The 27,865-nt window shown below is 35.4% G+C and overlaps 1 protein-coding gene and 1 long non-coding RNA gene across 10 annotated transcripts in view; one reads left to right on the top strand and one right to left on the bottom strand.

The window, feature by feature from the left end:
• Positions 1–27,865, bottom strand: part of NAALADL2 (N-acetylated alpha-linked acidic dipeptidase like 2) — a 1,394,480-nt gene that overhangs the window by 236,032 nt on the left and 1,130,583 nt on the right. For all 9 annotated transcript variants that reach the window (XM_073232064.1, XM_073232060.1, XM_073232062.1 and 6 more), the window contains one exon: positions 12,929–13,075. In XM_073232064.1, the coding sequence (XP_073088165.1) occupies positions 12,929–13,075 (147 nt within the window). The remainder of the gene's footprint in view (positions 1–12,928; positions 13,076–27,865) is intronic.
• LOC140848455 (uncharacterized) overlaps positions 23,083–27,865 on the top strand; it is a 37,713-nt gene continuing 32,930 nt past the window's right edge. Inside the window, exon 1 of the long non-coding RNA XR_012129379.1 lies at positions 23,083–23,276. This is a non-coding gene — a long non-coding RNA (uncharacterized lncRNA). The remainder of the gene's footprint in view (positions 23,277–27,865) is intronic.

Here is a 27,865-nt window from a genome sequence, read left to right on the forward strand (position 1 = left end):
TACCCAGTTGGTGGTTCTTTGTTATGGCAGCGCCAAGAAACAAATACACCGTTCAACTAGGGATAAATTTTACTGCACTATTTTGTGGTTCTACACTTTGGGTACAAATGCAGTATGCAGAGATGGCTGGGACAAAACCTGTGCCCTGAACTGGCGCTTACGCTAGTAGGAGGAAAAAAAGAATACAAATAACCTCAAGTCATTACCCTGTTAGATGTCATGACATTGATAAACACAATAGTAGTACTGAAGGGAAAGGTTAACTATGGTTCACTGGAAACTGTGAAGATTGAAAGCCAGGAAAAGGAAGGGGAGAAGGGCATAATCAAAGCAGCTTCTTAAGAAATTAGTCTTCAAGCAGTGTTCAGAATGAAGTGGAAGGGGAAAAATCTACCAAAATAGGAGATCCAAGTCCAGATGAGAGGGCATGAGTAATGGTTGGCCTGAATCAGGACGCAATTGTTAGAGACTGAATGAATAATTGCAATGAGATACATTGTAAGAAAAATAAACTCACCTCAGCAATGGAGTGACTGGCAAAATTGGAGTTAGAAGAATTGATGGGGATATGAAGAAGAAAAGAGTCAACAATAATTTCAAGAATTAGAATTCAGGTAGATGCAATGATGGCTATGTTCTAGGTAGGTGGTGCTACCAGAAGTCTAGATTCCTTAATTAACAGGATGTTATTATGAATAGATACTTTTTACATAAACTCTACCACTAGCCAACCCATGGATGATTCCAGGGACTGACCCTAAATATTACTATGGAAGAACAGAACTCATAGTGCTGCCTGTCACTTAGATTTCCAGAGAGGCACAGGGATTTGTTCACTTGTAAGACCTGCTCTCTGCTGAAATTTCCATCTCACTGATTTATCATCTGACAACTACAGTCTCAGATTTTATTTTTCCTCCATGGTACCCTTGGGATTTACTTTCCCTATGGTGTGTGCACCTGCTTTCATAAACTGTCCAAGAATCTATAGTAACTGTTAAGATTTTTTTAAATATATGTAAATTCTAAGAAAATAAAAATCATAAATGAATCACTCTGTTTTCCATGGCTTAGATATCCTTACTGTCTACAGAAATCACTTGGCACTGAGTCTTAGCTTCCTTTCATTGCCAGTTATTTGTTTATGCTCATGCCTGGATGCTCTAAATATATTACAAATCCCTTGAGCGCCGTGGATTGTATCATAGCTTTATCTGTTCTTAATGCATAGCATAGTGTTCTGCACATAGTTTGTGCTCAATTAAACTTAATTGATGATGATGCTTAATATTTTTAAGGTAGAGGAAGTTGAAATTCTCTCCTGTTACCATAATATATTCATTCCTTTCCATTATTTCCCCTCTCTGGAATATTTTTCACAAACATAGGTCTAACAAATGTTTTTAGGAAACTTCTAGGTCTGTGAGTCTGGTATTTCTTTCAGCATCAGAGTTAACTCTTCTGTTTAAAATAAGCTAAATTCCATTCTTCATTTTCAGAATAATGTTTCATACTATTTTTGAAAACATAGCTAGAACCCAATAACAAAACATATAAAATAGAGATATCATGGATAGCATGAAGATTCAGGAATCTATCCCTTCTACATTCACACTAACCCCCACCCACCCACCTATCCATGATGAAGTGTCATTTATCCTATGGCACCTCCTGAAAAATGACATTAGGGAATGATAGAGTGCAGTGTGGTATGAGTCTATTTTTCTGCTGCCTCACAGGTTAATCATAGTGTAGTAACAGAACAAGGTATTCTGAAGGGGTGGCATGCCCACTAGACAGACACATTAATCATGCCCTGGGCTTCTTAACAATCTGCACCGCACCCACCCATCCCTAAGCACACACATACACCTTTGTTCAGCGTTAGAAGCAAACAACTATAATGTTCAAGTTATGACCTCTGAATGATTAAATGCTGATTTATGTACACTTTTAACTCCAGTTCCTTTCATTATCCCCTCTCTCTCGCCCTCTTGGGAACTACTATGACCTTGTTGAAGGAGTTCTATATACTGCTTCCTTGCAGTAATTTGAAACAATATATTGGGACTTCTATTAGGCAATCTCTAATACTTGTCCACCTGGTTATCACTCAATTTATATTTTTCAGCTCAATACTTTAAATACTTTAAACCTTCTTGAAGTTCAGCCTTCAAGATCCATATCTTGGTAAACTTGACAAAGACTCATTATGAATATCATCCTGGTACTAATAATTAAATAAATTACAAATTTATAATTTCTTAGGGTAGATTCTCCAGTTAACATTTTTGCCATATTATTTCTACTTTTATATCCAGGAGATTTTGTTATCTTGATCTATATCAACATGCTAATTTTCAAATGCAGACTCTATGTTGAATATCCTTACAAAATATTTTAATAAGTAAAATAATATTGTTAATATAAGAGAAAATCATGTTAAACAACAGGATACCCATTTTACCTATTAGAGTGATAACTTTTTTTTTAATGAACACTGTTATCAAACATGAGATTACAGACCACTCTGAATTTCTGCCAGAAAGAAAGTAGGGAATGTTGGTTAAGAATTTATTCAGAAGTAATTCAGTTTTCTTTATTGTATTGGTAGCCATAGGCTTTTTGGTTATATTTTGCAATGAGAACCCTGCTACATACCATGACATAAATAAATATTCCAGAAAGCAAAATGTGCCACCACTCAGGAAGTTTTTTTTTCCCCCAAACATGTTAAGGGATTTAAAATATTCATACTTCAACCCAAACTATATGTCTAGAAATTTATCCCAGACTAAAGGAACAATATCAAGTCTAAAAAATGTTCCACAACAGATTACCTATAATAATAAAACAGTACAGACAAATTAAATATCTAATAAGTTATGATCTAATATAATAAATTAATATTTAAAGGTTATATGTCAGTTATGATACCATTGTACTGTGGAGAACTATATTTTAAAACATTATGAAAACTACACTAATATCTTAAATGGCAACATATAAACACAACATGATCAAAATTTGATTAAAGATAGGAAGGAAGGAGGGAAGAAAGGAAGAGAGGGAAGGTTGTAAACACATAGTAGCTATGATCAAAATACTAATTGAAAACCATCCATTCATTCATCCATTCATTTAATAAATGAAAAACTACTGGTAATTATGTTTCAAACAAAGAGTAAATCTGTTTTTCTTTCTGGCATATTTATTTATATCATGGTATGTAGCAGGGTTCTCATTGCAAAATATAACCAAAAAGCCTATGGCTACCAATACAATAAAGAAAACTGAATTACTTCTGAATAAATTCTTACTCAACATTCCCTACATTCTTTCTAGTTTTCTGACCTGTGTTAGTTTAGAATTCACATGTCTCTGATTAAAATTGAAACACAAATTCTAATAATCCTCTGTCAAAAAATATCCAAAGATGCTTCTTTCCTCACATATTTTTGGTATGCATATACAAACCATTTGGGGCTCATACACACAGTTTCACAAACTTTTCATAGTAGTGTGAGGTCATAATCTTTAAAGTGGAGTAGATGGCAAGGAGAGTTAGTATATGAAGATTATCCAGAGTTTGTTCAAGGTTCTATCATGCATTCCTTTGCTTAGAAAGTTTATGGAAATGAACACTTGCTTTAAAACACATGTCCAAGATGCTATATCTGTTATATTGAAGAGCCTTCATTTTGACAACTTCTTACTTCTTTTATGTCTCTTTAAATGTGAAATACTAGAGCATATTTCCAACCATATCCTAGAATTGATTTACTGTCTTCAGTACATGAAGTTTCAAGGTCACAGACATTGAATAGTCACACCTTTTAGAACCCGGGTTAGGCAATACCTAGATGATAGTACCAATTATCCTATAATTATTGGTTCAGGTCTCAAATTTTCTCAGCAACAAAATCTTAGGCATTTGAGCAGATTTACTCAAGAATACTTACCTTTCCTACACCAAGACTTCCATAGTTTGGTATACCTAAAGTTCAGGTGCTAGGGTTTCGTTATTTTTTGTTTCTAAGGTATCTGATCTTAAATCAACACAGACAGATGTATCCACTCAGAGTCCATGACTCCTTTCTAGATCAAATATGTTGCCATGAGTTCTAAAATTTCAGAATCCCCTACTTGAATATAGCCTCATATCTGCTTCCCATGATTGAACAGCCCTCTTTTTTGAGGTCCATCAACTCCAGAGAAGACTGTGCCTCCAAAGTGCAACCCTAGGCCCATGGAGAGGTGAGGAGCAGCTGATTATGGTGTTAAGGATGAAAAAGTACAGACCGAGGTGTCTATACCCGTGTACACAAGGCCCCTCACAGTATGGGACAGAGTTGAGGATTAGGCAGTATGAAAAGGGTAGGTCAGGGGTCCAGAGTCAGGGACTGGGGACAATTCTTATTCCTTCATCACATTTTGGCATAGGATTCCCAGAAGTCTGAGAACATTAAATTCAACCCTAACTTCCTGATAAGTTTAAGCAGGTGTTTGACAGGTTTTTTTTTTTAAGTTTGATTTATAACATTTAAAGATTTAATATTTAACCATATGGTATAATGGCCTCAATTTGTACTATTGCTATGTCCTAAAATGTTAGGGGAGAGCTGGGCTGTAGCTTCACCTGTGAGCAATTTCAAGACATGAAGTCAGTTGAAATAGACTAAATTTCAGATTCAACTAAAAACAAACATTGAAAATAGAATGGGGGAGAGAAGGGAGTGGAGGCAAAAAACAATACTGAAAAGGCAAGGGATGAAAAAAGGAAAAGATATGAAGACGATATGTGTAGGAAAAGAGGAAAGAAGCAGACTAAAGAGAAAAGAGAGAAGAAAACTGAGAAAAGAAATGAGAGAAAGAACACAACATAGAGAATAGGAGTTTCAAAGAGAACAGCTATAGATAAAAGCAACCTACTGAGAGTAGAAGAATTAAGTCTGCACTGACTCTTCTTACCTCCTTCAGGCAACTTACTCATCTAGCAGCGTCTGCTTCCTCTTTACTACAGAGGGATTGATTACACTGCCTTGAGTTTAATGATCAGTATTGCTTTGAAGGTCAATGAGTGCTTTTATTCAATCAGTCCATCAGAGAAATTCTGGGCCAAGCACATCTGTGAACCCACCACTCCTAGGACTATCTGCTCAACAAGGAACCCTCTGATCCTACTTTGACCCCTTGGATTGTCGAAAACCACCCCTGAACTGGTGGAAGTCTGCAAACTAATGATAGCTAAGGGAACTTCCCTTCCTAATCTGGACCATGTGGCCAGTACACAGAGAACTACTTTGAATTTAACCTCAATATTTTACCATAAGCAATGTCCTAACCTGATTTTTTTATTTCTAAGACTAGGTCTCAGCAATATTAATACAACCTTCATTTTTATATCAACTTCCATATATGTATACCTGAATGATAAACTCAAACTTATCTCTAAACGTGGAGTATATATAACATTTCTAATGCTCTGATAAGAATTATCAAAAATAAAAAATAAAAATAAGTTGACAAGATACTAATTTAAAGAACTGAAAATGACCTTGTACATAAAGCCACAATTTATTATTTCCTACTCTTGCCTACTTATCAGTACTACACAAACATTACACTAGTTAGACTTAAAATATTCTTTGCCGATAAGAGAAAATTGGGTTGGAGTACTTTCAAGGCTAAAGCTATTGACAAGAGACTGGAGAAATAAAAATACTGATAAATACTTTGTTTTCCTTCAGAATTCCCTCCACTCACTTAAAATCACAAGGACAGAAGCCTCATGAATGAGACTGAAGACAACTGCAGCTCTCCAGAGACTATTAGAAAAGCCAGAACTTTCATGCGGAAGCAGTAGCAATCTTTATGAGCAAGTGGCCTTGGCTTAAATCCATTTTTTTAACCCATTTATGAGATTTCAAGGCCACTGTTGTGTCTTTCTTTGTGGTTTCCATAGAAACATTTGCTTTTTAAAAGAGCTAACAGAACTATAAGCTTCTGTGTGAAACATGAAAAGCTATGATGCAGATGTTGAAGGCTTGAAATTCCAGATGCAAATAAAACAGTAGGAAGAAGTTGTGGAGATGAGGGGCTGGACAAGGAAGTTCGTTCTCGGTCATAGTTATCATCCAGAGCTGTATGAGATGCCATTTTCTTCTGGGGTTTATAGTCAGAGCAATGGGTACAAATGATTCTTAACATTTTAATTACTCATTTAAAACACTCATCTAAATTAGTCCCCCACAATGGCTTTAGATGTCAAAATATTCTCCTTGTAGAAATGTGTCATTAGCATTTAAAATAGAAGAGACAAAGCTGTTTATGTCCTCATCTTCCAAAATTAACTTGGAAATAAAATTATAAGACTCTTTTTATTTGGTAAAAGTACATATAAATTACTATAAAGAAACATTAATATCAGTTTTGTCATTATGTATGAAATATGGCCTCATTTTTAATTCAGTTAAGAAATATTATCTACTTAAAGCTATTGCTTAACTTTGAGAATCATCAAATTAATTGTTTAGAACATTTGGAGAAGAAACTAGGAAAATTAAGAATTAAGCACCATAGCATTACACTGCACTGTGGATGAATGGGAGATGGAAAGTATTTTAGAACTACTTCATTTTACATAGAAAACCTTGAAGAACATCTTAAGACCAGAGAAAGAGCCCAGACACCGGACACTAGATTAGGTTTGAAATCTGATTCTAACACTTAATAGATATGTGATTGGCCAAGTTACTTGGCTGCTTTGTGTCTGTGTCATCTTTAGTAAAAGTTTCATCTTTAATACTAGTACTTTCCTCATAAGTATAAGAATTAAATAAAATGAATTAACATGTTTAAAGGACTTTGAATACAATGACTGTTACAAATGCTCTATGAACAGTTATTAAATACAATGTTCCTTGATATTACCCTGCCTCTGTTACTTTAATCTACATTAAACACCCTTTTAGCCAGTATAACATGTCCCACTGGTTGGCAGGTTAATTATATAGAAACTGGCTCAAATAGATAATCAGAGAAAGACAGAGAGACAGAGAGTTAAGGAGATAGGTTGTAAAGAAAAAGAAAGAAAGAGAGAGAGAAAGGAAAGGGAAGGGGAGAGGAGGGAAGGAGGAAGAATATGTAAATTACCACATGTTAATTTAAAACCTGTGAGTACACGTTTATTGCCAATATTTTGATGGCCTTTTCTCCGAACATTGACCTGTTGGATAATGTTCTATTATTTCTTTCTTGTCCTAATCATTATCTACATTTCCAGTTACCTATTATTCTTTAAATAATAATATTATTAAAGATATTTGTGAAGCAAACCAAGGGTATGATGCATCAAGATTACAATTTCCTCTAATCTTTACCTGGTCCACTATACATCAATTCTTTATGCATAATTCACCTTTTAAGGGTATTATCACTCTGGGTTTCTTAGAAGCAATTTCTCTTTTCCTAGCCATGATTCACAAGTTTATGTAGCAACTTAATTACTTGGTTATCAATAAAAATGCAAAGGGCATATATAGATCCTGAGAATATAGCTGACTCTGGGCAAGCATACTACTAACCTGAAGGAATAATTATGAAAAGTACAGAACAAATCTGACTACAATGAGTTTCCAGGAGGCTTGAGCATTGATCATTGTGTTTTAAGGAACAGAAATTGTCAATGAATCCCACAAGTTGGTTAAGCAGAAGTCAGTTAAGAGATTCTGCTGTACTTTCTTTATTTGGTTGTTCTTAGGTCAGAGTCCCAAACTAGAGTGTGAGCATTTTAAGAGATGTTTAATTCATCTTCGTATGTCTAACATAGGGCTTGATTACAGCAAGTGTTCAATAAGTGCTGGCGAAATAAACAAATGAGTTTGAATTAGCAATGAATAAATCTCATTGGAATCACCTATATTCTTAACTTAAAGATTGCCAAATTTATAACACTGTCTATTATTACCCCCACCTGTATGATTGAAATAGTAAAAAATTTCACTGTTATACAAGTTACCTCATAACAGGGATAATCATAACATGATTCCTGAAAATAGCATTCGAGTTAAAATACAGCATATACAATGTACATTTTGATCAAATGATGATAGGCATTTGGAATAAATGTTCTTATTTAGAATTCCAAGCAAGGACAACTACTAGGGGAAATCTATCCTCCTTGCAGCCATTTCAAAATATTAGGCAATTTGAAGTATGATCTTTTGAATTATCCATTTGAGTCTTAAGAGTTTTTCCATTCTTTGTTTTTTCCGTATCTGTCTCATATTTCAACTTCTTGTGTTTACTCCTCAGGCTCTTGGAAGCGTACGGAGCTTTAATAGCACTCCCTCTGTGACAGGCATTTCATATACTGTACAATCAAAGCTTCTCAAGTCTGCTCTGTAACTGTTGATTTGTTGATTGGGGTTTAACCTTCTCTTCTAAAGGAAGGTTTCTAAGAAGTGGAATTCTTTGTAGAGTCACAGTTTATGAGAATGTTATATTTCCTACTTCATGCTGCTTGTCAGGTGAATGGGATAGCAGTGCCCAAAAATGGCCAGAAAAGACACACAGAGGTCTATACAGAATCACAGCTCAAACCCTTGAAAAAGATTAAAGTCGAACACCTTATCAGATAGTATAAAGAATGAAGTAGACGAGTCTAATAACCAAGGCCATTTCTTATCGTTTCTTATCTTGGAAAATAAAATTATCTTTCCTAAAAACAACTTATTTACATTAATTTGTAACCAGTTTATTGTTGATATTAAAAGTGAATTAGTAAATAAATACCTATTTTTTTGGTTTTAATTCTTAATATGGTTAAATATTTGCACATACTAGTCACATAAACTCTCTTCTTTGGAGTTCTCAATACTTTTAGATAGTGAATGTGTTTTTAGATCAAAATGTTTGAGAACCTCTGCCCTAAATGAAGCAAGTCTCACTGGAAAATAAAATACCATATATTGTGATTGACACTGAAAGTTATTTTTTCCTAAAATAAGTTACAAAGAAAAATAATGACTAAAAAGAACACTCTTAAAGAGCCTCTTTTTCGTCCTGTTCCCAAGTGGCACAATTTGAAATAGGAAAGGTAAAATCTTATTTCTAAGTGATATTGCATAAAGTTTCATAGGTATAAGTATGTAACAGATTCTACTAGATACAAAAACATTAGAACAATGTATGCATAGTTCCACATAACTGTTTGGCTCCTTAAGTCAAGAGCTTTTAGTTGACTACAGAACTGTTATTATCTGTCAACATAACAATGACAATGCCTAAGTCCCAAACAGAAAATTTTAGGAAAGAACTATTAATAAGTAAGATTAAGTATTTTTTGGGTAAGTAGAATAAAACATGAAAAACCAACATGTAAACTCTGAGTTACTTTACTCCAAAATTTGTATGTGTATTATAGTTTATATCTGTGCAAACTTTTTCATCACATTAAATTACTTAAAGTTTACATATACATACACTCATACAAACACACACACACATTCATGCAGCTGTGTATCAGTTTAAACATCAAAGTTTATATCAAAGTCATCTAACTTAAAAAGAATAAATAACTTTCAAAACATCTATGCTACTTGGTTTTCAGTCACTGGATTACTAATAATATTGAAACAATTATGCAAAAAATTCTCGCTTCATAAAAGCTTTAGTGCCCCTTTTTCTCATTATCATTTAAATGTTAAATGCTCCGTTATGGAGGTAAATTGGGTTTAAAATAGAATGTTTCAAGCAGAGGAGCAAAAAATGTAAGGTTAAACAGAGTGAGGAACCAGAGCTTCAGTTTGTGGGTAGAAAGCTTACTAGGGCATGGATTGATCTTTTGATATACTAAGAAAGCCAGACCCTCTGACATGCCCCATAGAGAGAAAATATACTGACCTGGAACAAAAATTATGTGAAACAGCTGTTAAGTGACAGAAGAAATGTGCATTGGACCACCAGCCTGTCATAAATATTGCACTCTTAATCAGAAAGCATCTGTCTTTTCATTTCCTTTTCAGCTGTCTCTGCATTGTATTTAATCTGCACAGACTGCTTCTCATAACAGGTGCAACAATGTTTACAAACTGAAAACCTTATTTAAATGAAGCTTAGGACTAGAGACATTTCAATTAACAGGGCAATATGAGAAGAAATAATTCTAACATTTGACAAATCCATAGATTTCTCTGCATTTATGACATTTAATTACTGGGAAATTAGAGTGTAGATGCCAAGAAAAGCTAGAGAAGAAAGTTGTTTCAAACAATCTTATGCAATATATTAGTATCCAGAGAAATTATGGGGAAAAGTTATTGGTGGGAATGTGGAAAACATTAAATACTGGGGATAGATTAAAAAATATCATATTTCACCAAAAAATAGTATTTGAATAATAATGTCTCAAATGTCCATTAAAAGTGGTACTTATGACACTAGATTATTTCCCTACTGTTAATATTTTGGTATGTGGATAAAACGAGAGTTCTTGTGGCCAGGATTCTCACCTGGCTGTGGTTGACTAGCTCACTGCACACCTGCGGACACTACATGGCTGTTAACTCTATAAAAAGAGCTCCGCCCAGTGCTCTGGGCATGACATGGTGGCAGGGCTGCAAGGCTGCAGAGTAGAGGCTGAACTGGTGGAAGCACCAAGGACAGAGGCCTGGAGGACGGCTGTGCGGGACGGCTGTGCGGACAGAGGGGCCCTGAAGCAGAGACTGGCTTGCTGCATACAGACTTGCTCTGAGTGAATGGGATTCTAATGACTGACCTGCCACCTGGAAGTAAAGCTGGGTATAACCCTTTCACGCCAAGAATGTTTTGCTGTCATTTTCTTTGGTCACACTGAATCCATAGTGAACTTGCCCAGGGCTGAATCCCATTGGCAAGACAGGTATTATCATTATTCAGTTGTTGAAATTAAATTTGACAAATCCATAATCTTGCTGTATTAAAAAAAAAACTGGCAGAGATGCTAAGGTTTGCATTATAATCACCCAAATAAATTTTAAATAGATAATTTATTTTTAAAAATGAGTATTATAAGATTAGCTCATTTAAAACACATACATACTTTTAAAAATGAAAGAGACCATAGAATTATCCAGTTCACTCTTTCATCCAGAGTGCAGAGGTAATGAACTCAACTTTCCTACAGGGAACAGGCAGGCAATACAGGTAACACAAGTCTGGTGATACATGTAGCCCAAAGGTTGGTGTTGAAAAAATATTTATTCTTAACTGATCCTCATCAAATCCTACCTCTTCAGCCTTAGATTGTTTTCCTTAATAATTTTCAAGTTCTTCCCTTGCACTAATGTGTTCTTATCTGAAAGTTTAGAAATTTTCTTACTAATATGTTGAACTTATAACTAGACAATAATAATTATAATGATAGCTATGGTTGATGGAGGCCTTAATATACACTCAGTGTTAGCTAAACCATTTGTATGCATAGTCTCACTTAATCCTTAACATAGTTTATGAAGTAGATTCCATAATCTGGAACCAAGTTCCCTCATCTGCAAAATAATTCTGAAAGTGTTCAATCATTTGTCTAGTATCAGTCAGTAGTCAAGTATAATCCCATTCTTAAGGCTACACTATATTATCTCTCCAAATTCTTGACTTGAAACTCAACCAAGATAAATTAGACATTAATTAGATAAAAAGTAAAAGCTATTTTTCAATGTGTTAACAAGACAGGTGTTGGATAAGCTGAGATGAGGGGATGAAAAAAGATTTATTAAAAGATATCAAGCATGAAAATAAAAAATGAGTTATTTTCTTAATACATAAATTTCATTACAGTTTACTTATATAAAGGGATTGGTAAAAGAAACAATATTTCTACATATATACCACATTTTTAAACAATAGCATTAGAAAATATAACTTTAAAAATCAGATAAGTCACAATAATCACTTTTGCATTACCCAAGAATGCTTCTCATCACAATAGAATTCACCCGGAGTTTCTCCCTCCACAAATTTAAGTTGTTAGTGATCATTAGCTATTCAGAGCAGAACTAAGGGGGTAGGTGGTAGAGAGCAGAGATGAGATAGACTGCAGAGAAACATAAAGCTAAATATTCTAAAAGCTGCCAGAAATTGAGATATTACATATCTGAAGTTGAAGAAATGTAATTTAAACATAAGTTTTGGGACCATCTGTAAGTGAAGAACAAAGCAGGCTTTACTCTCTTTCCAGCCACTGTTTTGTCAGTGTAATAATTACATCAATCCAGCCACCCCAGAAGCTTTCAAATAGCTCCCAATAATGTATGCACAACTTGTAAAAGAAGGTAAAATCTTTTAACAGATTTAGATGTACAAAGAAACAGTTTTCTGTGACATAATTCTGAGATAGATTAAAAGGTTTGAAGTGCAACAGATGGATGAACAGAGACTTAAAGGTGAATCAGGCCTCTGCAATTCTCTTTGGGAAAAAGCCTTCATCTTCACAAAAAATGAGGTATCTTTTCAGGCAGGCAAACTCTTGACAAACTTTGGGTAGCTAATCCACAAAACTCTCATTAATATACAGCATGTGAACTGCATTTTCCCCTGGGAAAATAGAGGAAAATCTATTGCACATGTTCTCTGTTTCTATGAATACTGAAGATTACAATTATGTTTTGATGTTAATCCAGCCACTGCAAATTTCTTGTTGTGAAGCACACTGTGAAAATGTGAGTGACAGTATAAATCTTTTTAAATGGAATTCAACACTATTGAAAAGAACTGATGTTTTCTAATATTGTTACAAAGCCTCTGAACATCAAGAATAACTCTAAATGAAGCAGCTTCTTACAGTGAACCTATTTGGTATGAAAGATGGATAGCCAGGCAAAATCAAATTCTTCATGTCTGCTATATTGTGTGCATGTGTGTGCTTTCTATTTTTAGGAATACTCACCTCCAGTGCTTTGATGTCCTCATAAGCAAACTGAATGGTGGGAACTCCGAGATGGTTGATGAAATAATCGGCATCACCTTGAATCTGTACAGAACTGACATTGGTTTTTGGGCACCGAGCTCTTCTGGAACAGTTGAAATTACTTTTCTGCAAAACATAATGTAAATCGTTAGCACACAACATGCTTCTCAGGTCATCTCTAAATCAAGGTTACTCAAAATGTCTGGAGATGAGCAGTGTCAATGTCATCCAGGAACTTGTTGGAAATACGAATGCTTAGGTTCCATCCACACCTTCCCAGATAGGACCCTGAGGGGATGGAGCCCAGGAATCTGTGTAGTAACACTCTCTGATGGTGCTCACTTTAGTGTGATTATCACTGGTCCAAATCAAGCTTTGCTTTCTGTTGTTCTGTTGTTGTTTTAAAGGCATTTTTATCACTGGTTGATTATGAGTTGTAATGACTCTGAAATATTTCAAAAGAATGTTGAGTCCCTAGAAAGGTTTAAGTTTTTTCTTCTTTTTTTTTTTTTAATTTAACATCTTCCCATACATATAAAGGATGGCTTGATCAGACATAATTCCATTCTTCTTAAAATGCTTTTGAAAACCACAGAAGGAATTTTCCCCATTTCTTTTTAAAAGCATATTCCATCATATCTTAAAAGTATATGCCAACTAAAACATGGGCCATAGAGAACCACAAAGCTAAGTCCATCCTCTGCGGAAGTAGATGATAGGCTATTATTTCTTAAAACAGGAGTTGTCTAATGTGAAAAACAAATGAAAGCAGTGTTATAAAAATAGAGCAAAACATAACAAAAAATCAAAAACAAGTAAACATAGGTTCTTAAAATTAATATTGATTAAAAATGTCTTCAAAATTTCCAAAAATCTAGAATCTGGTGCCCTGTGCCCAGTCTGAAACATGGAAGAATACTGATTTCCTCAACAGTAATCAGGAGGAAAGTAAGACGACAGCGTAGGAATATCACATTTAGTATCAGGCAGGAAGGATGTATTCAACACAGGTTTGCCACTGAAATAAGATATCAACTCTTCAACTACCTTCCATCCTCACCCAGGCCTCTCTGGCATGATATAAATTCAAACACACTTTTAAATACTACACTCTCAAAAGATTTGGAAAAACACAGTTTCATGTTCAGAAAGTGAGTTGTTCCAACTTTTTTTCAACTACAGGCTAGATTTTTCTAACATATAATAATATTTCAATACTATACAATTTTCTTTGGGAACCTAATAGGAAGATCTTTGAACAAAATTAAAATCCATTAAAATAGAAAGCCTGTGTGAGGGTTTCTAAACAAGGCAAGGCTTTAGCTTAGTCACATTTGTAAATGTATCTTAGGTAATGAAGTATTTTGGAAATAGAAGTAAAATCAGTGTTTTCCATGTAGTCTAGTCAGTAGCCACCTAATGCTTTTTAGGTGACCCCCACACATTTGTTTCTTTTGAAAGCTTAATTTCTGAAAAGATAGTTAATAAACTTTCACTTCCTTATATACTCCTATGGCAAGACTGGGACAGTTTTCGGATCAACCTGGGACAGTTTAAGCAAGGTCTTGAATATTCCCAAAGAAGAGCTACCTTTATATATTGGATTATTAAAAGAAAAAAAAGAAAAAAAACTGATTTATATCATGTAAAAAAAATTCCAAGGATTTTTGGAGATTGAGCTATTAAAAACTGCCATCTTTGAAGATCTTTGTTTAACCAGAAGAGCTTTTTCTGATTGAATTTGAATGCCTTGGGCAGACGAGGTGTTTACCTATGTCCCATCGCTAGTGTTTGCCAATCAGCCTCTTCATTCATTCAGACTCACTGACTGCATGGTGGCCAGATGCATTGGAATTTGTGAAACTTAGACTGTTGCACTCTTTTTCATTACTAATGAGGATTTGCCAGAATCTTGTCTTTTCTTTCCCCAGATGTCTATCAAATCATTTTTGTAAGTGGTCTACTTTCCCTTTACTGCAGCAACACCTATGCCTTTTTGAGACATGTATCCTACTCAACATTAATGAAAATACAAGTATGGCTTTTATTTCATTTTGCATACATAATTCTTAATACCCACTCCAAAAATCAGCTGCGCTCCTGGATTTTTTTTTCTCAACAGAAGATCATCATAAATCAAAAGTCACCCATTTTAAATTCCATTAATATTTGTCTCTGAAAGATTAATTTAAAAAAATAAATGTGGTATATAAATGTAATAGTTGAGATTACTTACATTCAATGATTATTGTTAGAGATTAGCTTCCCTCTAACAAAAAGTGTTAGCTCGCCATATATACAAATTCCTATGACCCTATTCCAATCAAGCTTGCATTCTCTGCTCTAAGTTACATAAAGCACAGTTCTTATTTCACCTCAGCCTTCTGCTGGTCCAGGGCATTCTTTTTGAAGTCATTACAGATTCTCTTCTAATCTCTCTGTTCTGAGCCATGCCTCCTCCTGTTGCATAGTTTGAATATTTGCATTACATTCAGTCTCTGTAATTCCTTCTAGCTGCATCATTACTTACATGTTTTGTATGTTTCAGGCAAATCAAAAACAGCAATATCCAGCCTTCAGGATTACATTCCCTAAAATACCTCTGCATTCTTTTCCCTATACTGGCTTGCTTTACTTCACCCCTTTATTGAACAACCATCAGCCTTTTCCCTGCAGGTTTGTATTGCCACCTCTGTCACACAAAGTCCTTTTGCAAACCAACTAAGATGACAACAGACAAGCATTATCTAGAATTGTCTCAAAATTAAATTTTGAAGGTGAAGATTCAGCCACATTTATGGTGGTAAATATGAACTATTTATAGAGGTAAGACAGAGCATAGAACAGTAGGGTTGTATGGCCCGAGGAATAGCTTGGGCCTTGTAGCTAGAAGCACTTGACTATTGCACCTCATTTCTGAGTGAAGCCCAAATGAAGGGTAAAAGTTTCAAGAAAGCCAATGTAAGATTGGAGGCTCAGGAACAACTGACTTCCCCGAGGAGCCTTCCTGGGCCTGTTCCTTACCTACTGAGCCCAGTTTCCCTGTAAAGTCTGGCAGAGGACTTCTCTCACCAACACACACTTCTCCTTTCTCTCTCTGTCCCTCTCATTGCCTTCCTCCATCTCTCTCTGTCTCTCTGCCTCTTTGACTCTTTTCTGTCTCTCCATCTGTCTCTCTGTCTCTTTCTTGTCCCTCATTCTAACTCCTACTTTTTTATGAAGTGATGAGGGGAGAAAGCACCTTACCCTTAAGCCTGCATTTATTTTGTTTTGTTGCATTTTTGTTTCTAACTAGTTTCAGAGTAAAACAGGGTAAAAAAAGAACCCAATTTTCAGATGTATTTTCATTTAGGGGTTTCCCTTAAAAGAATATTCTTGGCAAAGAAACCTTCTCCTCTAAATCATTTTATTACCCATTACTTTAAAATCTAGGCCAAATTCACAGACATTAAGTTATCCTAAATCTATATTGTATCCTATGTGAGTGGTTTTCCCACACAGCATTTCAATGGATTGCAACAGATCCATACCAGGTAATAGATACTGATTTACTCAACCCCTGTAAGCACTAATATCACAAAGGGAAGTAAAAAGAAATGTTAATTTCCTTCATTTTACTAGAATTTAGCCGCTGTGGCAGAGAGAAGGTTGGTAACACATTTGTGCAGGTCAATTAATGTTTTAAATTTATTTACAAGGCTGACTAAATTCAAATTAATTGTTCCATCCAAAGAGTTCAAAATGCTCCATTCTTAATATTTGATAACAAGTATTTTTATTATAGTTCATAAAATAAGCAAGTTCGGGCAAAGACCATGGCTATGTCACTTATTTAATTTCCTACTACCAGTCTGTTGAAGACCTGAGATGAAATTGCCATCTCAATCCTAAAGCTATATGTTTTTGCAAGTATACTTTTAAACTGAAAGGCAAAGCCTCCTAGTAAATGATCACGTAAATGACACATAAAGAAATTAAGTCAACATTTGCATTTGTCGAATAGTGATACCAAGACACACTGACAAGTTTCCAGAGCAATTAAAAATCTGTTTAATTATTCAAACATTTTAATTCTCCCACACTCTGCTTCCCCCTGCACATGTAAGTATTCACTCTACATACTTAAGAAATCTAAGGTGACTACTTATTCAAACAGAAAAGTATAACATTTAAAAGTACCAAATTCTATACATTATAATAAAATCAGACTCTTCTCATATCAGTATTATCTTAGAACTTCAGTTGTGCAGAAAGTTTATCCTTCGAATTTTTATGATTGATTTCACAGTATAGTGATGTTACAGTTTCAATAATGATGCATATGGTATTTAAAACAATGATTTCTCATTATAGGCATGGAGAAGGTTAATTTTATGTGTCAACCGGATGGACCCACAAGGTGCCCAGCTATTTGGTCAGACTTTATTCTGGGTGTGTCTGTGACGGTCTTTTAGGATGAGATGTACATTTGGTTTGGCAAACTGACTAAAGCACATTACCATCGCTAATGTAGGTGGGCCTTAATTTAATCAGTTTAAGGCCTAACTAGAAGAAAAATGCAGACATTTGAGCATGTAAGGGGGGGTGCTTGCCTGAGTGTCTTGAGCTGGAACCTTGGTCTTTTCCTTTCTTTGCACCCAACTGAAACACACTCGTTCTTCTTGGGTCTTAAGTCTGTGGGCGTTTGTGCTAAAATTTACACCATTAGCTCTCCTGGGCCTCCGGTTACCATCTATGGATTTTGGAACTTCTCAGCCTCTGTATTGTGTAAGCCAAGTCCTTATAATAGATTGCATTTATATATTCTATTGGTTCCATTTCTCTGGAGAACCGTGACCAATACAGACACTCTTAGATGGTAGACCCAAGAAATTTTCATTAGAAGTAGTGAAAAATTACATTTTAACAGTGATGTGATGAGCTGGGGGTTTTTATTTCTTTGTTTGGTCAGCTGGAGGTAGTTTCACGAAATTTTGTTACATTTTTACTTTAGAACTTAAAAACATGATCACAGGCAATGTAAACATAAAGACATTCTTCTGTGAGGAATCATATAGAAATTACTACATTTTGAAACTGGAAAGTACCTAAAAATCCTAAAGCCCAAGGGTCTACAGAAGGAATTTAGATCTGTGAACTTGGGGGACTAAAGGAAAACAAAAAATTCCATCTTTATTTTCAGTTGGTTCTAACAAGTTTAACCTGATACGAAGTAAGCCATAAACCCAATTGTTAGCAGGACCTATGAGTCTGTAACCAAATGAAATCAGTCATTTTCATATCACATCTCAGTTGTGATCAACTCATCACTATTTTGAAAAGATGGCAGTTATGAGGCACTTTGGTGGTTAATGTGTTAATTTTTAATACCATGTCAGGGGCCGCCTTTGTCTTCTCACAAGTTTGTAGGCAGAATGGGAAAGCACCTTCCCCCATGTCTGAACCCAGCATGGGAAAGCACAAGCTTGAGAGCAACCAGTGCAGTCCTTGGAAGTTATCTGCCCACAGAAACATATCTTGTCCTCAAAGAGGAGACAAGGCTCCTCACTCTGAAAATAGGGAGACCTTGAAGATGTGTAGAAACACCGCCCCTGCTTCTGGCCTGCCTTCCCCCACTTGCTGATGTAGCAGGAATGGAGAACAAAGAACAACCTGTTTACGCATTCCATGAGCAACTAACGGAACCCTGCTGAGCCTACCTTTGCCCAGTTACCGCTGACGTAGATACTATGCTTGATTTTTTATTGGATAATGCCATTTCCTGGAATAGTGTGCTTCTTTGCTGTATAAATACCCTAGACCTTTAATAAAGTTTTGCTGGCAATGTGAAGGAGCGTCAGCCCTCCCCAGCTCTCTTGTATCCTTTATTCCGGTCTCCTCACTTCCTTCGGTAGCTCTGTTCGACTGTTGCGGCTGGACCACGACAATACCATACATTCTACTAAAATGCAAACATGTTTTAATATTAGGATGACTTCCGTTTGATATTATTAGTTTCCTTTGTAATTCCTGTGTATGTTAAGCATTTTAAAACATTATTTCTGAGACTAGGTCTATATGGGATTTATCAGCCTGCCAAAGTAGTCTGCAAAGGGGCGTATCTCCCAGAAAAAGAGCTTCATTTTACAAATTAGAAAACTGAGGCCCCAAATCAACAGATTTAGGATTTGTTTCCAGATCTTTTCACTTCAAATGCAATGCGTTTTCCTCTCCACCATGCTGATATATCCAGCATACAGACCATATTAATGCAGATGAACATCCTAATCTTAAACTTATTCTTTCTGGGATTCTAGGGGTCTTTGTCTTTTTTTATTCACATTAGGTCACTGGATATGTTTATAACAAACTGTGTCTGTGGCATTTCTCCAATATTTTATTTAGTTACTGTGTGTGTGTGTTCATATGTTCATTTATTTAGCTTGTATTTTTATGCCAACGTGTCAAGTTGCTATCTAACACCCAATTCTTAATAATACATTGTAGATCTCCTCTAATTATAGAGAGGATACAAGAAGTTGCTTTTACTGACTGTCTTTAATATTTTACACTGAAACTTATTTAAGTTATTCTTAACCCAAGCATCTGATAATGAGATTTTTGTATATAAAATATGCTTTCAAAATGGTAAACATTTAAAAAAACTCAAAACATATCTTGTAATGCCTTTATTAAATGTTAAATTGTGTACAGGGAGAAAATCATCTGTTATCTTATTTTGAAATTGAAATTTTCAATACATACAATGGGATTTTCAAAATCCCCACAATCTCAAAATTTCTGTAGAAGTTTAATCACCTATGTAGTGTTACTAAAGTATTTTCAGCTTTAAATGGTAAACGATTACTATTCCTCTAGTGTGTACAATTGCCAAACTGAAAACACACTCCAATTCTTATTTTATTCTGTTAATTTTTAAAACTTTAAATTTGCAATGGAAAGTGGAGAAATGTTATTCTATATTTGAAATATTTCAAGTTACATTTAAAACATATTTATGCACAAATGAATGCTTTAAAGATCCTTCTCTAAGTGTGAACATGGAGAAAAATGAAGACATTTGCTTGTCTTTACTCTAACTTCTAATTTAAGTCTCTCTAACCCTCAACTCTACTTCATTTCCCATTCATCTTCCCTGACAAATTAAGGTCCCTGACCAAAAGTTACATGACAGCAGATCTCTTTCTTTTTAATTTCTCTCCACTGAAGGCTTTGCATAATAAAAAAAGGCATGCTATTTTAAAACTTTTAAAATATTCACATTTGGAACATAATTGTTAGGTTTAAATAAAAATCTCCACTAATATATTAACATGGTATCTACCTTATGGGATCTTATACCACAGTACTTCCAGATGAATCCATCGTTTAAGTGTAAACATCAAAATCATAAAAGCGTGGAGAAAATGATAAAAGGTAATTTTAATCATCTTAGAGTGGGAAAGGCAATTTTGAGTACGACTCCAAACCCAGGAGACAAAAATGATTAGTTAGTCCAACCACATAAAATGAAAACTTTTTTGCCTGAGAAAAATTACCATTAACAAGGATAATTGAAAACTAGGAGAAAAAATAGTTACAAGTATTCAACGGACAAATGGTTGTTCTTGTAATATGTAAAGAAAAAGGACCAAAAAGACTATAAAAATAGTCAATGAATATGAACTGACATTTCACAAAAGAAATAATTATAAATGTTTTTTATACACAAAAAACATATAAAGTGTTTTTTATATTTATAAAAACTTTAGCAAACTTAATTATAGACTGCATTGTGAAGGATGTGGGAATTCTGGGGCCTTATATTGATGAAGGAAATAATGGTAAAAATTCTATGAAGGCCAAATAAATTGTAGTACATTCATATAATGGAATAATATGCAATCTTTAAAAAGAACAATGAAGCTTGCAGATAAACAATCACTAAGACACATTTTTTTACCTGAAAACTAATGTGCAGAAAGATTCTGTAAGATGTTGTCATTGTAAAAAAAGTAAAGAAAGAAAAGCATGTATGTACTAATATATGCCAATGTATTTGCCTCTGGGGAGAGGTATCAAGGGAAAAACAGATTTAGGGGGAAGTGTTTTCATTGTCTACTTATCTATTACTTTTGAATTTTAAATCTGTGATTGAATCAGGACAAAAATAAATGTCACATTTTTCAGGCCCCCAGTGAACTATATGCTCTATACTCCCAATTCCAAGAGTTCCATGATTATAAGGTATAATACCAATTTTAAAAGCTCTTGCTAGGTAGTAGGATAGAAACAAACCATGTTACAAATATGTTCCAGTTTTAGAAATGCTAACATTTTACAAAATGTCTAAGAGTAGGGAATTAGGTATTTTGAATTGTATCACCAATAACCATTCAATATAAGGAGGTCAAGTTAAGACCATCAAAAATGTAATACCTTCAGGAGGGGACAGATGAAAGTAGCTGCCACTTTGGTTTATTATTCTCTCTCAGATTAAAGAGCTGGGAATAGATCCAACTGCAAGAGGCCCCTGCTGGGTAGGGGTTACTGAAGCAGACATCCCAAGTAACCAGGAGGATACCTGGAGAGAACAGAGAACCCAAAGGTGGGAGGGGGGGGACTGAAACAAAACTCCTTCATTTTATTACCATGGTTTCCTTGAGGACCATTCCTGTTTGCATGGTTTGTTTTTATATTTTCTAGGCAAGTATCAAAATATGCTAAACATGAGCCAAATCACTTAGTACAAAGAGACACTTACAGGATTGACCATATTAGATCACAAAGCAACCATGTGAGATGAGTAAAAGAGGTATTATTCCATTTTACAGATGAAAATCTTTGTTATCCTCTAGAGACAAAAGGATAACAAATGGAATAGCAGGCAGGGATTTCTGCCTCAGACTCTTACATTGTTGCCCCCGTTCCCACCCCCCTTTATGCCTTTACACTTAAACAAGGAAATGAGGAAGGAGTTATACTCAGTTTGTTTAAGAAGACCTGGGAAGCTGCTGACTATTCAAAATAAAATTACCTTTCAGTTTAAGAGAAATGGTAACTTCAAAATAATTTACCAGACTCCACTGATTCTTTTTGCCACTTTGGCACTTTAATGGGTTTGCTGTTGGTCATTCCAAGAGCTAAAGCTATTTCTTCATGAAATGCAAACTATATATAGAATGACAACCCCAGAGCCCTTCCCAAAACTATACTCTGATTTTATCTAAGTGCAACTGTGAACATACTGAAAAAGTAAAGTGGAGCCGTCCAACCTGACCTTTGGCCAACACAGTGGATGAAAGCACACTCCCTCTGGGTACAATTCCTATAAGACCTTTAATGACCGAAAGGATCAAGATATAGATTTTATGTCTCAGTGAAGGATAACAGTTCTGGCCTCACAATGCTGTTCCATGCTGAGGAACTGGCTGACATAACATAACTTCAGCTATTATTTCACCAGTCTTCTTGAGGTTTGTCTTAAATAGCTTCTCCTAGCCTCACAGGCAATGCTATTTTAAATAACACAGCATCAGCATTTCAGTGATGTATTCCAGCTGCCCGGCATTGAAAAAAAGAACTGAAAAGCCTAACTGGTTTTGAATTCAACATTAGTTGTCTCAGGCTACAAATATTTTGAATAAAATATTTAAACAAAGTCTTCTGTAGATGAAACAGTTTAGTAACTTCCCTTAAAAAAATAAATTAGACATTTCAACAAAAGGAAACCCAGAAGCAAGGAAAAAATGGGAATTCTGCTGTATATATCTGACATCATTCAGTAGATACCAGGGAAAGTTTTCTGTCCTCTCTAGGACCAGGGTTACAGGGCAGTTTTAAATCAGGTGGTTGCCCTCAGATTTCTTAGAGGTAATTCATTTAATTTTAGAAGGTGTCTTGCCAATGGGCTTCAGCCCTGGGCAAGTTTGCTATGGATTCAATGTGACCAAAGAAATGAGAGTAGAACATTCCTGGGGTGAAAGGGTTTATTACCTGGCTTGTTCTCCTGGCGGTACATCAAGCACTAGCGTCTGCCTCCATTCAGAGCACTAGGCCGAGCTCTCTATATAGCGCAATAATAGCCTATTGCCTACAGGTGTGGAAGCAGTAGCCTAGCAACAGGCCAGTTACATCATCAAGTGGTTTAAGTTCAGTGAGGTTCCTGCCTACAGGAACCCAACTTCCCCACAGGAGGGCACAGGGAGAAAAAGCTAAAAACTGCAGACTGGGCAAGCAGGAGGGCAAAAGGATATGGATGGCATACCAAAACACATTACCATTTCAAGCAATTAAGAGCTGAGAGGGAGAAATCAGGCAGAGGAAATGACACCATCAGCAGCAGCAGGTCGGCCTCTGACAGGTGACAGCACCATCACATAACCTTCAAGCCCTGGGACAAATAATTACTCGCCTGGGGACAGTTGTGCTACAGTGAGTTAATTGAAGCTTTATAGCCATCACAGTACCTAAGGAATACCGTGCAGATTCTAGACACCACCCATGACTTGCACCCCACTGCTAATCCCCATGTCAGGTTTCTTTGTACCACATCACTGTTTTGGTCAGAATATGCCAGACTTCTTACACTTATACCACTTGTTTTAACTTAATTCTCTTTTGTATATTTTTCTTGCTCTCCTTCATGTTTTTTGAGGACAGAATTTGCCTTGTCCATCTTTCTGTTGATTCCACATCAATGAGCACAATAAAATGGGTACTACAAAAGCTTGTACACTGAAGTTGATCTCATAGTGCCAATATTTTCTAATGGGAGGGAATGGTAAGGGAGAGAAGAAAAGAATGCAAAGACCATCTAGCTTAACCTTGGTTTAGACATGAAACTTGTTAGTCTCAGACTGCCAAAGGTGTTTCAGGAAGTTTGAGATTGACTTCAGGTATTTCCATGAGTCAAAACTATTCTGGAAAGCTTTCTCTTTCTTCATTCCTTGCTAGGCAAATCCACTTGCAAGTAGACTGTGTATGCCATTAGGCACCTGTAGGATATCAGTAAGTAGGCACTGACATCACAAGGTGCACTGTGGTAAGTAGGTTCTGGAGGTACACTAAAGAACAATCAAAGCATGACCTGCAAATAAACTACAGATGCAGTTGAGGTAGACAATTTTGCATTCTCCCTTAAAAAGTATTGATGACTTTTATTAGCTTTTGCAAAGTTACTCAACTTCCTGAAGTCTTGAATTTCTCAAATATAAAAATGTACATATATTTTACAATATAGGGGCTTGAGAGGAGTAAAATAGATACTGCATGCAAACCACACAGCACCTAGTCTATCATCAGTATTTAGTACATACGCGTTCTTATCAAGTATCATTACTGCTAAGGTAACCAACACATATACACATACACCTCCTCCATGTTGGGTGATGTCTTCTTACCAAATCTATTTAAACCTATTTGCTCCTGCCTTCCTGGATATGGAATATGCTCAGATTGAGAAAGCTGTCTTTTCACAGTATCTAGTGTGTTTTTTCTTGGTGAACTTTGGTTTTAAAGGAGGTTCTTTATACACTTTCTGTTTTTTTCTCTCCTCAAGTTATTATCTGTGGATTTATGAGAGAGTTCATGAGGTAGCTTAGTATTTTCCTTGCTTAAAAACTCTTACTAAATGCAGTAAAATAATTTATTTTAAATTCTATATAAATATTAACTATCATAAAATGCATTCCTCTTGATTTCCCATAAAATATAAGAAGGCTTCTTTTTAAATTTGATAAGGATGTATAAAAGATGATTATCTACTCTTGAGAAATGGTAGAATATCATTACAAGCCATTTTATTCAGTATCAAGGAATATTTTATTAAGCAATTTTTTATTTTTCTTGGATTTTTTTCCTTAATAAAACTGCTATTTTCTTAAAGATAATTCTTAACACTATGTAATAATAGAAATTGTTACTGTAGACACAGCCTATATAAACTCTTGATATGTTTTTAATATATTGGATCAAGATTGATCTGTGATGGGAAACTATAAGAAAAAAATACATACAAAATGGTATTGTAATTAATAACAACCAAAAAAAAGCAACAGCAGAGCAAAACAGTAGTCATTTAACACTTAAAAAATATAACTAGTTCATATTTAGCAAATATGTATAGCTTATCTACTATGTAACACATGTTTTCATATATAATATCCTGTGTTATCTTTATAACTATACTTTAGGGAGGAAATAATTATCCCTAAACTGAAACCACTTTTACTAAGAGGGATTAAGCAAATCACGTGTGGTCCCTCAGGTAGTGACAAGGTCAATATTTGGAACATGGTTTTTGTTTCCAGGTCCAGTATGCTTGAGTCTTTAACCCACTGCTGGGATCCCAGAGTCAGCTTTTAAAATTCACCTTGAAAGTCCTTTCTTCCCCAAATCTGAAATTCAAAGCACCTGGACCTGCAGGCTACTTTGATAGGACATTTTGTGTTGGATTTGACAGTTTGCAGATAGACACAAAAAGCACACAAAGGACCATTTATTATGTCACCCTGCCATCTGACACCCCACTTGGATGTAAAATAGGCACTTCAAATTTACCTCATCAAGGATTAAATTCTCCATTGTGTTAAATAAAATCAGCTAGTCACAAAGACACAGATTTTGTATAATTCCAATTATATTGTCCCCCAAAATTCATATGTTGAGGCCCTAAACCTCCATATGACTGTATTGGGAGATGAGCCTGTGAAGAAGTGATAAAGGTTAAATGAGGTCATAAGGTGGGGACCTAACCTGATAGGGCTGGTGCCCTTAGAAGAAAAGGCAGAGATACCAGAACCCTCTCTCCAGAATGTAAAAAGCATTTTGTTATAGCATCCCAACAAGATTAATGCAATGAACTACTCAGAGTGGTCAAATTCATACAGACCGAAGGCAGAATGGTGATTGCAGGCATTAGGAGGAGGGTTCAGGGGATTCTTTAATGGGTATAGCTTCAGTTTCTTAAAGTAAAAACATTCTGGAGGTTGGTTGCACAACTATGCGAATACACTTAACACTACTAGTTAACTAAATAGTTAACATAGTAAATGTTATGTATAGTTTGCTACAATTAAACATTTTAAGCAAAAATAAATCAAAGATAATTATTGATTTCTTCTCTCAAATCAGCTCTTTTTTCAGTGGTCTGTATCTCCAAAAAGGATCCCAGCATTCACCAGTTGCTCACATCAAATCTTTATAGTCATCCTTTATTTCTCACCTTGTTTTGCCACTCCTTAATGGAAGTCTAGTGTTTCTCTAACTTTAGCATGTGAGAGATCACCTAGAAGGCTTGTTACAACACAGAATGTTGGGCCCCATTTCATACCCTGATTCAGTAGATCTGGGGTGGGTTCAAGAAACAAGTGCATTGGTAATAACGGTGAAGGAAGAGACTAGAGAATTAAACGGAATTATACGATCATAAAGATTTTTTTTTCTGAGAGGGCATCTCTCATCTTTATTGATCAAATGGTTGTTAACAACAATAAAATTCTGTATAGGGGAGTCAATGCTCAATGCACAATCATTAATCCACCCAAAGCCTAATTTTTGTCAGTTTCCAATCTTCTGAAGCATAACAAACAAGTTCTTACATGGTGAACAAATTCTTACATAGTGAATAAGTTCTTACATGGTGAACACTACAAGGGCAGACATCACAGAAACTTTCAGTTTTGATCACGCATTATGAACTATAAACAATCAGTTCAAATATGAATATTCGTTTGAGTTTTATACTTGATTTATATGTGGATACCAAATTTCTCCCTTTATTATTATTATTATTATTTTTAATAAAATGCTGAAGTGGTAGGTAGATGCAAGATAAAGGTAGAAAACATAATTTAGTGTTGTAAGAGAGCAAATGTAGATGATCAGGTGTGTGCCTGTAGACTATGTGTTAATCCAAGCTAGACAAGGGCAACAAAACATCCACGGATGCAGAAGATTTCTCTCAAAACAGGGGGGTGAGGTTCTAAGCCTCACCTCTGTTGATCCCCAATTTCTCACCTGATGGCCCCCCCTGCGACTGTGCCTGTCTTAGGTTGTTCCTCCCTTGAGGAATCTTACCCATCTCTGGCTAACCAGTCATCTTCCGGGGCCATACAGGGAAATGTAAAGTTGGTAAGTGAGAGAGAAGCCATATTATTTGAAAAGGTTACCTTTTTACTTCTTTGCAGACTTATGCCCTGTGGCTTCTATGCCCAGCATTTGTCTTGAGGTATCTTTACCACTTGGAGGAATTATGATACTTGGTAAAATTGATATGAGGCACGAATTCTATTTAAGGGTTGTAATTAGGAAGAAAGAAGAAAAGCTATAGACATAACAGGCGGAAGAAAATATGGGAAGATTGATTATTTCTTTGACATATCTTCTTGTAGAGTAACCTAAGCATGTATAGGTTTTAAACTACTAATTAAATGCACACACACATTAACATAATAGGAATACAGTTACATAACCAAAGCAAATCTATAATTATCAGCCTTCTCCAGTGAAACCAAGAAAACCAGTTAGGCATCCTAGGCATTTGTGAAAATTTATCTATGATATGATGGATATTGTCCAACTGTACTTGAACAGTCTGAGAGAAATCAGACAAATTAAAACAACCCATTCCTGGGAACTGTTCACATCCCATATGTTCTTTTAACAGCAGATAGTCTGCAGTTGTAAGATTTTGGAGTGCTACAACTTGCACTTCTCCTAATTCTTGGTTGAGTTCCAACAGTATAGATCCAGTCAAATTTGTTGTTTTACTGTATGCACAGGCCAGCTTAGATATCTCCTTCTTCATTCCCATGGCAAGTCCAGGAACCGGTGTGATGAATGCAGCTACAGCTGTAGCAGCGCCTGGATCTTTGTTGAGGTTTTTTGATGATCCTCTTCTGGTATGAGTCTTCAGAGAGTGCTGATGTTGGAAGT

The sequence above is a fragment of the Manis javanica genome, chromosome 3 (assembly GCF_040802235.1).
Source record: "Manis javanica isolate MJ-LG chromosome 3, MJ_LKY, whole genome shotgun sequence".
NCBI lineage: Eukaryota > Metazoa > Chordata > Mammalia > Pholidota > Manidae > Manis > Manis javanica.